The 14,371-nt window shown below is 36.8% G+C and overlaps 1 protein-coding gene across 3 annotated transcripts in view; it reads left to right on the top strand.

Annotated features, from left to right (window-relative positions):
• Nucleotides 1-14,371, top strand: part of unc5cb (unc-5 netrin receptor Cb) — a 139,605-nt gene that overhangs the window by 99,075 nt on the left and 26,159 nt on the right. For all 3 annotated transcript variants that reach the window (XM_065264340.2, XM_065264349.2, XM_065264333.2), the window contains 3 exons: nucleotides 10,580-10,760; nucleotides 12,195-12,362; nucleotides 14,064-14,228. In XM_065264340.2, the coding sequence (XP_065120412.1) occupies nucleotides 10,580-10,760; nucleotides 12,195-12,362; nucleotides 14,064-14,228 (514 nt within the window). The remainder of the gene's footprint in view (nucleotides 1-10,579; nucleotides 10,761-12,194; nucleotides 12,363-14,063; nucleotides 14,229-14,371) is intronic.

Here is a 14,371-nt window from a genome sequence, read left to right as displayed (position 1 = left end):
ATCACCGGTAAATGTAACGTGTCACCGCTTGCATTACAAACATTCATGTTGTTCATTTCTTAGAAGCGTCTTGTGCTAAATAAAAGCTGATATTCAGGCATACCAGAGTAATTCAATCTTTTATGACTCTAGAGAGAAACAGAAATCAGTGGGACTGAAGCAGAAGTCACGGCTCTGGTGAGTTGGTAACTTTTCGACTGTGTTTTAGGAAGTGTTCGTCTGTAGCAGCTTCTGTTCTCGACAGATGAATCCCCGGCCTTTACGACTCGCCTTGAACCCTCGTAAAGCAAGGGCTGATGAAACAGTCTTATCTAATACTGTCCAGACCGTACCAGCAGACGCAAACTCATGCAAAGCAAACACGCTGCAGACATTTATCTTGGCAGACTGAGTAAAGTCCTCTGAAATACTGCGAGTGCTCTGGAGAAAACTCAAGCGGTTGGGTGATTTATATCCAGTCATGTGATGGGACTGCATTAGTGCACTTCATTCAAAGCCACCACACATTATTCACATATGTTTCCATTCTCTCTACATTTGTGTGATGCACTACACTAACTACAGAAAAGACTTGATTATATCATTAATGACATTATACTTCAAATAAAAGTCAAGTTGTTCATTGACAGATAATCATTTCATAAGAATATCATTTTAAATAATGGTAAATTAATTAGTAATTAGTTGTAAAAAACTTATATTTTTTTTAAAGTGCAGATCTGAATGATGCATTCACAGAGCCTCATAATTTTTCTTAAACATTTTTAAGAATATAAAATATAAATTAACAAAAAAAATATCATTATTTAAAATAAGTTTCCTGCTACAGAGAGTTTAGTTTTTGCTAAATGTTCAACCTGTGAGCTCTGACACACATTAGGATATGGGCACCGTCAATAATGGCCAATGTTGATTGGTTTAATGAAAAGTTTTATTGTCTAATGAAATATAAATATTCTGTATATATCAGCAAGCTTTTAATCTGGGTATGAACAGAGCTGGGACTGTAAGGAGGTTTCCCCTGCATGAATTCCTTATTTCAATTTTCTTTAAAAGGTCTAGGACACCAGCGGGTGACGGTCTTTCTCATGAACCTTTAAGTCGGCTGTCTTGGCAGACCTATAAAATGGACTTAAATCTCTTCTCTGAAAGACCTTGTGGTTTCCTTTGGTCTTTTCTTTTCTGTGGATTCTCAAAAGCACTTGTCAGCGTGTTCAGATAAAGACCGAGTTCAGAGGTGATCGTACGCCTGAGACCCGCTGACGCGTCACCATGGCAGCGAAGTTTTTTATTCAGGCAGTTGCTTGGCAAGCCGAGGGTCCTGCGGTGTTACGGAGCGTCACGTGGTGAAGGCCCACGGTGCATTTAGAAAAGACTTATCCAAGGAGATGTGAGAGGATTTAAAACTATCTACAGAGAATATGAAAGCCAGTTTGATGGGATTCATATCTATTAGTCTTCATTTCAAACATCTGTCATCGTTCGCTCGCTACAGACTAATATGATTTTAATTTTTCTGTGAAACACATTCGAGCTGTTTACAATGGTATTTAAATTCAGTGACAGTAAATGTGCATTAACGCTGTTTGTGTTTCACAAGTCAAAGTAAATGTGGTAAATGATGAATGATCTTTTAGGTTTCATGAATGAAAAACTTTTAGGTTGCAGACTGGTATTTTTAAGATAAGTCTGAGCAGGTTTTTGACAAATATGAAAAACTGAAGTCTTTTTCTGAGAAGTTTGTCATTGTTGTAGAATCATAACTGTGGGTTCACACCAGCCGCGTTTGAGGCGTCAAATTTGCGTCTACCGCGTCTAGTTTGCCGCTTGAACATTTTTGAGTTTACTCGCTTCATTCGCGCATGAAATTCTAGTCATCGAGACATTCAAGTGGAAATTCGCATCATGGGAGGGGTTTCTGCAACTTCGCTTGTTTCCTGTAATCACTTCACTACTAGAGCAAGCTCCTGATTGGTTAACGCAGCATTTTTTTCCAACAAAGTTAAATTCTTTTGAATGAATCGCGTCTACCACGTCGCGCTAAATGCCTTATTCGCCCAGCGAGACCTCCAGACGCGCATCAATGTTCTTCACATTGACTTAACATTGAAATCACTCGCGCTTGACGCCTGGTGTGAACGCAGCATAAGAGATTGGATTGAGATAAATATCTAAATATGTTTATGAAGATGTTTGCGAGCTGTTATTCATGTCATCTGTTGGTTTGTAACTCTTTGGTATCTCATTAGCAACCGTTTTGATGTTTGTTATATTGCACGTCTAAAGGGAATTTTTATGCATTTATTATAAACAATCTGCAATATTAATGAACCCATGACACAAACTGAGACATCACTGAAACATTTCAATGAGTTTATGTTAAATACAGCTGCAGTCCTGTTTGTCTCTGAAACCATCGACTGAAATATTTCTTGAGATGGGATTGAGCGTATATAGAGTCGGGATAACTGTACAATGTACATTCTCATCTGACTGTGTCTTTTCATTCAGTCAGAAATCATGTAAACCTGTTTAATGTCTGCTGGATAAACTATGGAGATATCAATATTTATGCACATTGATTTGGCACAGATTTTCATATTTTTCTCGTCACACACATCATCCTTCTTCAACAGATTGATCAAAATGTTTTATAATGCATACATTTTTATATACTGCTTGATGTTGTTTACCTGAGCAGATATACAATACAGTACAGTGCTTTAATGAGAATTACTGCGACACAAAATGTTTTTGCCGTCATCTCCTCTTCTTTCTTCTCCATGTTCTTATTTTTTGTGTTTTACACTTTTTGATTAAATCACACAGAGTATCAGATGAGAATTGATCTGAATGTTTCTCTTTAGCAGCTCATACAGAAAGTGTCAGAATGAATATCATGATTGTTAATGTGTGTTCTGTCAGATAAAAAATGGCAAATATGTTGTGCATTTGTAAACTTTAGGTGTGATTAAAGAAAAGTAAAGCAGGTAAACACACACATGTGCTCAGGTGAGGTCTAAAGACAAGACGCATGGGTATGCATGAATGTCTACGATGAATGATGCTTTTACCTGATGCTGGTTTATAGACAATGACATATATTAATCAAAGATGCACATAGTGTGCGTGTGTGTGTGTGTGTGTGTGTGTGTGTGTGTGTGCGTGTGTGTGTGTGCGTGCGTGCGCGCGTGCGTGCGTATGTGTGTGGCTGTGTGTGAGAGAGGAGAAAGAGATTTTGTGAGAGTTTTCGGCCACTGCCTGTGGTTTGGCATTTGCAGGTTGTGATTTCCCACTGTGGATTGTAATATTTTCCCAGAAAAGCGCTGAATTTTAAGTCGAGTCATTTGGCTCTCAGTATGTACAGAAACCCTCGGTCTGCTTTCTCACGTTAAATAATCATAATACCACTGCATTTTTTGTGGGTTTTTTTCTGTTATTTTGTTGGAAATTGTTTGATTGTCTTTGCTTAAATGGTTCCCATTTGTTGAATAATCCAAAAAGACGGCATTTAATGAATTTAAAGGAGATTATAAAGGAGAAATGCAGGCTAAATCTGTATTTTTTTATTTCTTCTCATTTTGTTAGAATCTTGTAGATATCAGCAGCATTACAGACCAAAACAAATTCACCATGAACGCTCACACATGAATTAATTCACATTAAACGTTACAGTAGAATGTAAAACTTATGTCCGCCTAGATGAATAATAAGAGTTGTGTGCATATCATAAGCCTCAAACATGGTTGTTTCCTCCTCCTTATGTAAACTTCATGCATGCAAGAGACCGCAGGAAAACAGACCAATCTCAACATAACACCAACTATGACGTTACAGTCCAGATGTACACCCTAACATTAAATTAATTACAATGTTGTTACAATGATAAAAAAGTTTTGACTGCTGAGTTAGCGCTATTTGCTAGTTAATGCTATATGCTAGCGTTTAGTCTGAAGTTCTACTATTGACGATACAGTTACGTTTTGCAGGTCCATACTGAAAAAACCCCAAACTTACCACTCAGAAACGTCCATTAACAATCTGCAAACAATTGATTATTCCTCAAAATCTGATACAGACTCAAACATAAGATCTGTTTACACACACAGAGAGCTACTGAAGGAGAAACAGCCAATCAGAGCAGAGCTCCTCATTATTATTCATGACCCTTTCAAATAAGATAATAATAGACCATTTCATTATAAAGAGAAATCCTAGTGTTGTAAATGGACATGAAAAACTGACTCTGTCTGGATCATTTTTGCACTTAATAAAGCCACAAACCTTCTATGTAGATATCAGAGAACAATTTAACAGATTATTACAATGCATTCTTTGGCACCTTTAACACATCAAAACTGGATTTATCTGCAGTATGCACATGCTTAGTGTGGTGAATCTTGTTCTGATCAGTCAGAAGATTATTTAAATACTGCTGTCATTTAGAGCAATTACTGCGCCTCATTAAATATTAATGCAGGTTTTCCTTCATCAGTCTGTGTTCAGTCACATACAGACATCTAACCATCACAGACACACACTCACACACACACACACACACAAACACACACACACACACAAACACACACACACACACACACACACACACACACAAACACACGCACACACGCACATGCACACGCACACTCACAGCTGCTCCAAATTAAACTGATGTCAGCTTCTCTTGATGGAGCCACAAACAATAATTGGCTCCTAATGCTTCTGCCTATTTATATAATGACCACTTGTATTAATTTCCTTCATGAATATGAACACAGGAGATCTGCTGCCGATCAGAACACAAGCTGTCTTTCTGCCTGCTGCCCTGCATCTTTTACATTTACATGTATGCATGACTTACAGTTGATTTTTCATCAGTAAGTTTCCTGGGAATCAAACCCACAAGCTTTGTGCTGCTAACGCCTAATCAAAGAACAGAAGACAAAAGGAAAATCACTTTGAGATTATGCATTGAGGTCCACCCTAATTCACCGAGGGCCACAAACATTTTGGTTATAGACATGACAATTCTCACATCATGAGTCTTGCAGAAGAGAGATATGATGTGATGTTACTCTTCTAGAAGATCTTTTTATTCTGTTGAACAGAATCACTTCAAAGTTACATATCAAAGAGATCCTTAGGAATAAACAACCTCTTAAAATCACACTTACTGTAACAACACCCTAGTAAAAACACGATGTTTAGAAACATTTATTCACTGTGGCAAATGCTTTTATCCAACAGCATAGAAACAACCTTGCAGTCGCTCATAACACACATTCACTATTCAGTATCAGAAGCACACAAAACATTCAACGTTAGTTTTCCTTCTCGGATTCTCTGATGAACCGTCTCAGAATGAAAAGAAAAATCAGTTTCTGACAAACGCATGTTTGTGTGTTGTATAGACGTACACAAGGATGCTGCCGCACACATCTGTCGTAATATTAGATTTTTGTCCATTGTGTTCATCTCTTATGTTTCGCTCATAATTACCTCTGATCACAGACGACCACACATGCTGAAGTTATTATGAGCTGATTTAACTCGACGTTTGTGCAGTGATGACAGCGATCGCTCTTACACATCACAACTGCTGTCTTATTTACATGTGTGAAAGTTGAGTTAGAATCTAACACGGGACACAACTCAAACAAGTCACGACAGGGAACAAACTTTATTAGCAAGAGGCGTTTGTTAAAAGCAATACTGAACTATGTCATACACTCTAAGAAAGGATGTGTTCATTTTTTACACATTGTTTTGTGTTATCCTATTTAACACATTATGTGTCATTTTGTGTTGATTTTGTGTTCAAATAAATAGGAGGGACAACACAAGATGTGTTCCAATAATAACACAGAGATGTTAAAATTGTGTTGTTTTAACACAACCGTATTAAGAGTGTAGCAAACATATCTGGCACATGTATGTATGTTGTGATATATGTTGTAACCCATACTGCAAAATTTTTTTTGAATATATTTTAAAACATACAATAAATGGCCAAAAATACATTTAATTAAATATATTTTTGAAAATGTTTACAAAAAATATTTTTCACCAATATATTTAGCATTTTTGTATATTTTGAAATATATTTTAAACAAAAAAATATTTTAAACAATTTAAAATATATATTTAGCCCTCCATATACCGAGCCCCTAAGGTGACATTGGAGTAAAAAATTGGACCAAAGTTTAGTTTTTATGTGCTCACGTGAAACTTTCACTTGCTCACATGAAACCTTCATGTGCAGAATTTTTTTTTAATTTGCGTATCGCTTTCACATGCATGCACAATATTTTCACGTGCGCGCGCACACAATAGTTTCACATGAACACGCAAAAGTTTCACGTGCGTATGTGAAACTTTACTTTATTAAATTTTTTCACCCTGTCCCCTTAGGCGCTCTGTATCCATATTTCAAACCAAGAAAATATATTTATGTCGCATTGGAAGAAAAAATTATTTATATTATATATACAAACCTTTTAAAAATAACAGGTTTGAATAGGTTAAAATTAAATATATTTTCTTCAAAAATATAGCCTATAAAATTAATTTGTATTTTATATATAAAATATACTTTGGCCAAGAACACATTTCTTGCCATATGGATTGCAAAATTAGAAATGTATTTGTTTGATTATTGAAGTATCCAAATGATTAAATAATAAAACATTGAATAAGTAAACTGTTGTAAATATCCATCAGTACAGGTCTGTATGGGAATATGTGCCTGTTTTTGTGTAATTGTGTAGTTTTTATATCCTGAAGAGAAGTCTGTTTGTTTCTGTTTTTAACTCTCACACTGTAAACCACCGAAAAGTTGCTGATGATAATGAAAAGTCATCACCTGCTGTTCTTTTGTGTTGTTACTCTGGGTTTCTCTCGTTTATATGTTGAAGATTGATGTGAATCGCAGGGGTTCATACGTGACTCATGGAGAATGTACGTCATGCTTTTGTCTCTTCTAGTTTCACTCATCATGCACCAGCACTTTAAACTCTTAATGGATGGAGTGAAAAATCTCTTTAGGAAACCTAATATCTGTCTGCTTTATACTCTTGTTTCCTGGTAACCACCTCATTCCTGAGTGCATTGCAAGTCCTCACTTACCGTTAGGAACCAGCAGATTGTGTTTGGCATTGGGTTGGTTCACTGCGACCTGAGAAGGCAATATCTCACAAGAATAAACAGATACCTAAAGATGGTGACCCTCAGGGGCCGACGGCAGAAATTACATCATCAGTTGAATTTACTTAAAAAAAAATGGAGGAGTTATTACCCTAAAAAAATAAGTAATGTGAACTAAAACAAAAGTACATTTAACTTCAAATTTCTAGTAATTCAGCAAGTTCAGTAAACTTAATTTAAATTTTAAGACTTCACAAAATTATTATTTATAACAAAACATCGTTTTTAAGTAGTTAAAGTTCATAACAGTTCTTATTCTGTGAAAAAGCTAAATATTCATGCACAAAGGATTATGGGTATTTCTTACCACATGTACTTATCATTTTAAGTTTATTTCACTTTAATGTTTGAGTTTAATGTATTTTATACCAACTCCTAAGGTGACATTGGAGTAAAAAAATTCTAGAAATTAGTATCGTGTGATACACGAAACTAAACGCGGTAAAATTTATTTAATTTTTGCTCCATGTCCCCTTAGGGGCTCTGTAATTTTATATGCTTAAAGTTAAATAAATATTTTAATATTTATATATAATAAATTCATGTGCAAAACACAAAATATTAAGTGATATACTTCATCATCTCTGTCCATCTGAGCGGCCTGCATCGGTTGTGTTTGTCTATTTTCTTGAGTAATTCGAGGGTGGCATATAATCACTGTGGCAAGCCGTATACCCAGTGGATTTGTGGGTAATCCTCATTGATTTTTGGTCTTCCGCATTTCTCTAAATGGTGGCGTTTTCTTGATTACATCACAGGATTGTATGAAAAATCCACATCAATTCAATTTAATATCATTCACACCACGTCACAAAGCGGCTTTACATTTGTTTGATTATTGGATCTCTGGATTGGACCGATCTGGATCTGTTAGATTGGGAATGGACTCAGTTTAGTGCATGTTATTGAACATCTCTTCTGTGTGACCGCTCTGCCCTAATGTCCACACAGTCACCCGCACCACATCCAAGAGATTAAATATTAATAAACAATAATGGAAGATGATCAAAATGAAAATTGCACATCATATGCAATACTTGGTTTTTATCAGCAGACGATCCCATTAATGAAAGCAGGAGAGCATATATCATGCTATTTTTAGAGGCAAAGTCAATCAAATTATGGGAAATAATTCATCATTTCCTAATGGATGGGAGAACAGAATGCATTTATCGGAGTTGTGCTTGGCATTTTTTACTTTTGTAAAACAGGGATATTTTGATTTGATAGTTGCAGGAACCCAAACATTTCTTTATCTGTATGAAAACATCTCATTTAAAAGATCAAATACACAGCAGATGTTATTGTGTGTGTTCAGTAGTTTGTCTGAAAGATGTTGCTAAGGTTTTGCTTTCAAGCCCAACCTGAATTGTCAATGATATGCACATCTACTGTAGGCAAACTCAGCGTGTGATTGGTCAGCATTGATCTTCCTCCAGTGCTCATCTCAGGTCCAGATGCCCTCGAGAGAGAACGAAATGAGAGGATTTGTTTTACTGGACAGAATCTGTTCTTCTGAACACTCTGTATGATTTAAAGTCAAATAAAAGAGTCACTTGTTCTCCTAATATGACCTCAGGTTCAGTACTGGGAGCATTTATAAACAGAGACTCATATTTAAAGGTCAAAGGTCTTTTATGTACCAAATAGCATACAGTTTTTCTTTCACGATGCGTCCATACGGCCCGTGTAATGATGTTCAGGGAAATATAAACTAGGAACAGAATCAATATTGACATTTTATGGAAGTCCATTTTCACAGATCATCACTTCTGTCATAATATGATGATTAAAATCTCAGAGAAAAATAAGGAGAAATCCACCTTTATATTTGCTGTATTGATTTATACAAGAGCCCGACCGATATGGGTTTTTGGGGGGGGGATATTAGGAAGTCAAAAAATATATCGAATGATATTCTTTATTTGTATATTAGTACAGTACCAGTATGGGAAGTGTGTCCAAACTTTTGACTGGTATTGTATATAGAAAGCATCATATACAGCACAAAAATGTGAGTTCCTTGTTCTAGATTACTCAAGGGATTTAACTTGTGGTGCGAATATTTTTAACTTGTGTGAATACGTGTTTTTAAACAAATAGCGCCTGTTTTTTTGGAGGCAATCGCGCCGCCCAATTCATGTCATTCGCATTGCCCCAGGGAGTTCGCTTCTATTCGCGTCTTTGCATTGACTTTGTATGTAACCTACAAATTGTTGAATTTGCATTTGGTGTGTACGCCCCATTAGTCGTGAAGACACCACTTCATTGCTTTTCTGTCACTACCTGAACAAGAGACCTCGTTGGTGTCATAGTGAAGTGGGTCTGCTGGACAGACTAAGTAATTACACAGTGTACAAGCACTTATCTGCTAGGGGTCTCACGATTCTCCAAATCCTCGATTCGATTACATTTTACGATTCTAAGGTCATGATTCGATTCTCGATTTTTACTTTTTTTTGGAAAGCACAAAAAAATGCTATGCCATTTTTAGACTAGACTTTTATGAAATATAATATCTGACCTGAACCCGGAGATGCCCTGCCATGTTAGTTGTGCTTCCAGTGGAAAAATATGGTACACGCACATACCTGATAAAACGAAACGTCCTGTTCCTGTCAGATGAACATTCCTGTCAGTACTTTGCACCTTGTCATTTAAAAACGAGCGGGAGTAATGATAAGTTTATATGGACGCACACTAATATTATGTCGGAGTCTGCTGCTTGTGTTGTAAGTAAACATGCTGAACAGTGTTGTGTACATGTATATGTGGCAATTGATGAAATGAGACCGCGCAACTTTCACACGCTTGCAAAATGAAACTGCGGAGATCAGCTGCTTTAGTTTTATCAATGAAAGGCTAAAAATAGCGCTGTTCACTGTGTGTTCGCACCAGAAGTCAGAAAAGACGTAAAACATTGTGTTCAGTACCTCAGATTACATAAATGGGCAGAGAGAAGGCAGTTTCCTGTGGCTGTTCAAAACATTAAACAACATGTGCGCTTACACTACAAAAGCTTGGCAAGCCGACCGGAGGTGACATGGCGGCATCGACGATTCCATTTTTTTATTCGAAGTTTGAGGTTGTGACTTAATTTCGATCGACTTCAATTTGAAATCAAAATCATGACACCCTTATTATATCTGCATTATGCGTTCTGTTAACAAACTGTTTATATCAGTGGCAAATCACAGATATATCTGCGACAGGGTCATATCATATGGGCCAATAAAATCGACAAACCGATAAATCGGTTGAGTTCTAATTTCTACATTTAAATCATATGAATGCAGTTCCTTTAATTTCTCATCTTTAAAGCCAAAATCATCATGTATACTTGTGTTTGAATCTGCTGTATTATTTGTTATTGTAGGTGGAATGGGTGAAAAACGAGGATATAATTGACCCTGCAGATGACCGAAACTTCTATATCACCATCGATCACAACCTGATTATCAAACAGGCCCGTCTGTCAGACACTGCTAACTACACATGCGTGGCCAAGAATATCGTTGGCAAACGGCGAAGCACCACTGCGACTGTCATAGTTTACGGTGAGTCTGCATGTAAAACCATAGAAATGAATTATAATGCTGTACAGATTATTCACAATCCTTCTACAGTATTCCATATAATCCTTTCCCCATCTGATTTATTGCTTTCACCTGCCACGAGTCTAATTGAAATTCAGATCGGATCTTTACTTTGAAAGCATCAAGCTAATCGTTCCGATCAGAAATAGTACGGAGTTCAGAGACTCCCAAAGAACCCATGGAGCTGCTGTTTTTGTGCCACAAAAACTTTGACCGGCTGTTTTTGTAGCTTGATTTTTATTTTGTGGGCTGCAGTATTTCTCTTTTAAAGATTCGGCTCTTGCTGTGGAATTCCCTCGAGCTGGAAAAATTTGCCTTTTAAGAAGAGAGAAACATGCTGACATCCCTCCTGCAGATGCTTTCAAACGTTTCTTTGAGTGTTGAAAGAATAACATGCTGTAAATTTTTCCCACAACACAGCGCAACGCTTCCACGAAGCTGACGTCGCATCTCAGCATCTGCTGCGACGCTCTAAAGAAGAGACGACTCTTTCAAAACTCTTCAACAAACCACCTGCTGCAAACGCTTCCCAATTTCCCTCTTGATGAATTCCCAGATCTGTTTTAAAGCTGGGAAGCAGATGTTTTCTTTTCCCATGCTATAATTGACTGCCCCTTCTTCCTCATTTTAACGTTAATACAATTACAGCCAATCTCCAGTCTAGTCTATGTCAGAGTACGGCAGGTGTTAATCGAGCTCTGTGATTGGTTGGAAGGGTAATAGTGCAGTCTGCTGGAGTGTGATGTTTTGTGTTGCTTAAAGTAAAAAAGTGAGGTGTAGTGCATGACTGCCTCTTCCTCATTCATCTTCAGTTCTTTGGAGATATTGCAAAAATTCTTCTTTTCCCCGACCTGCATTCATCTTGTGTGCTCGGATTAACCCGGCACTATTACTTACTGTCCACAGTAAAAGAGAAATATCACTGAAGAGGACGGCCACCAATGTTCAGGGAATCCAAGAGAAAGTGTAAAATATCTGTGATGGATTCTGGAGACATGTGGCCACAATCCTTCATCTGCTTATTCGGGCCTAAACACCATCGCCGTTCCCAAAAGAAACCCTTTGATCCCAGCTCATCCCTGGAAGAAATGTGCCACAATCCATCCTCCAGAGGAGCTGAGAGAGAGAGAGACAGAGAGAAATGGTCTGATTAGAATAAGCTGCTGGTAGAAGAGCAAATCATGACAGATACATCCCCCTCCCATATTACAGGGTTACATTACCTAAATTGAAATTCTGTTATCATTTAAGATCGTGTCTGTTTTTACTTGTGATTTATTCTAATGACTATCAAAGAAAGAGAGATTATGAATAAATGAATGTCTTATCATTGATTTGAATGTACTCTTTGATTAACCTGCACATAAATGCTCTTCTGACTCTTTTCCTGTATAGTTAATGGAGGCTGGTCTACATGGACCGAATGGTCGGTTTGTTCTAGTCGTTGTGGCCGGGGCTATCAGAAGAGAACGAGAAGCTGTACCAATCCAGCACCTTTAAACGGAGGAGCCATCTGTGAGGGCCAAGCCATTCAGAAACTGGCCTGCAACCCCCTATGTCCAGGTAAGAAGACTTCACCTATTGTCACAAGTGCAGAAGCGCTGACAGTAATACTCTATTTTTGATTTTACTGTTGTTTGCACTATTATGTGGCAGTGTTTTTACTTATAGTAAATCTTTAATAAATCTATTATATCTTTATTTTTTGCCGTTTGATGAACATTAATTATGGTGGGAATACATTTTGTCCACACCGGGGATAAAAAATAATTAATCAGAAGCAGGGATGTAAAGAGGGGGATATAATCTCCCCCAACCCCCCTAGCAAATCACACCCTGGATATATACTATAAATCTGAATTAAATGCTTTTTAAATGAATTATATGCTGATTTTAAAAATGTAAATACGATGCGGGACAAACTTTTACCCCTATTTTTACCTTTTAAATAAATTTTACTTTTACCTATTATATATCTAGATTAATCTCATCCAAAATAAAATTAATTTTTTGCATAACATATGAGTTTGTGCTGTGTGTAATTTTTATGTATATATACTGTTAATACACACACATTCATGTATTTATTTAAGAAACATTTACATGTGTATATATATTTATTTATATTTTTATATATTCTATATCATATACAAATAAAATAACTATATATAAATAAAACACTTTTTTTAAATGTGTATATATGTGTGTGTGTGTGTGTGTGTGTGTGTGTGTGTGTGTGTGTGTGTGTGTGTGTGTGTGTGTGTGTGTGTGTGTGTGTGTGTGTGTGTGTGTGTGTGTGTGTGTGTGTGTGTGTGTGTGTGTGTGTGTGTGTTTAAATATACATAATAATTACACACAGCACAAATTCATATGTAATGCAAAAAATTACTTTTATTTTGTATGAGATTAATCTAGATTAATCTATGCCCAGCCCTTATATATATATTATTATTATATATGTTATAACTCGGTCATATATTAAAAAACATGCATTTTTTTAAATATTGTATACTACATTTGGACACGACTGTCGGAGTTCGCCCCCTAGTGACAGTTGTAATGAAATTTCAGTAAATCCGTGTCAACATGAGACAGAAGCTCATTGCAGCGCAAGAAGAGTCTTCAATCTATGAATATATATTTATACTTTATCATTGAATTATCAGTAATAAATGGATTTTTAAAGATTTAAGTGTTACTGATAAAGTTAAACAAAAAAAGATAAATAATTTTCACCTTGCACACAGTGTTTTGATTGAAACACACTGAAATACATCACTTCCGGTTGGCGTGTCACATGCGGTGTATTTATATATATATATTTTTCCAAAGCTCAAATTGGATCTGATAATTACGCATTAGCAGATGGCTGGCACCCCATGCAGCCCCTTTCTGACTCTCCTTCGGTTTATCGGCCATCATTTGTCATATACAGTGGAAAGGACTGTAACTCAGTCAAAGATGACCAGTGGGCCGGATAAAGATCATTGGAGGGCCGCCCTTGGCCCGCGGGCCACCAGTTGACTAGCCCTGATGTGATCCAGCATTATTTGAGTTTGTTCAAAAGAGACTCTCACAAGCTTTAATGGATTTAATAAAAGAAGAAAGTCTGACATCTGATCTTTAGTTTAGATGATTTGTATCACAAATTTGATTTAGTGAAACTATCTATACCTAATCTTTACCTAACTTGGGACTCTAAAGACTTTCCAGATTTAAATGCACATTGTTAAATAGTCGTGTGTGTCTTGATGTGTGTTGCAGTGGACGGTCTGTGGACGGAGTGGAGTAAATGGTCGACATGTGGTACAGAATGCACCCACTGGAGACGGCGAGAATGCAACGCTCCGGCACCTAAAAACGGCGGGAAAGATTGCGAAGGAACCGTTCTCCAGTCCAAAAACTGTACAGATGGACTCTGTATGCAGAGTGAGTATCAGCTCTTTACCACGGTAAAATGTGTAGTCCAGCTACAGGTCACTAGCACTTTAACATCTCTGACCTCACAACCTCATCCACTGCAACAAAATAAAGCTGTAACTCCAACATCCTAATAACTCAATGCATTTACT

The sequence above is a fragment of the Paramisgurnus dabryanus genome, chromosome 10 (genome assembly GCF_030506205.2).
Source record: "Paramisgurnus dabryanus chromosome 10, PD_genome_1.1, whole genome shotgun sequence".
NCBI lineage: Eukaryota > Metazoa > Chordata > Actinopteri > Cypriniformes > Cobitidae > Paramisgurnus > Paramisgurnus dabryanus.
This window is presented reverse-complemented; position numbering and strand designations above follow the sequence as displayed.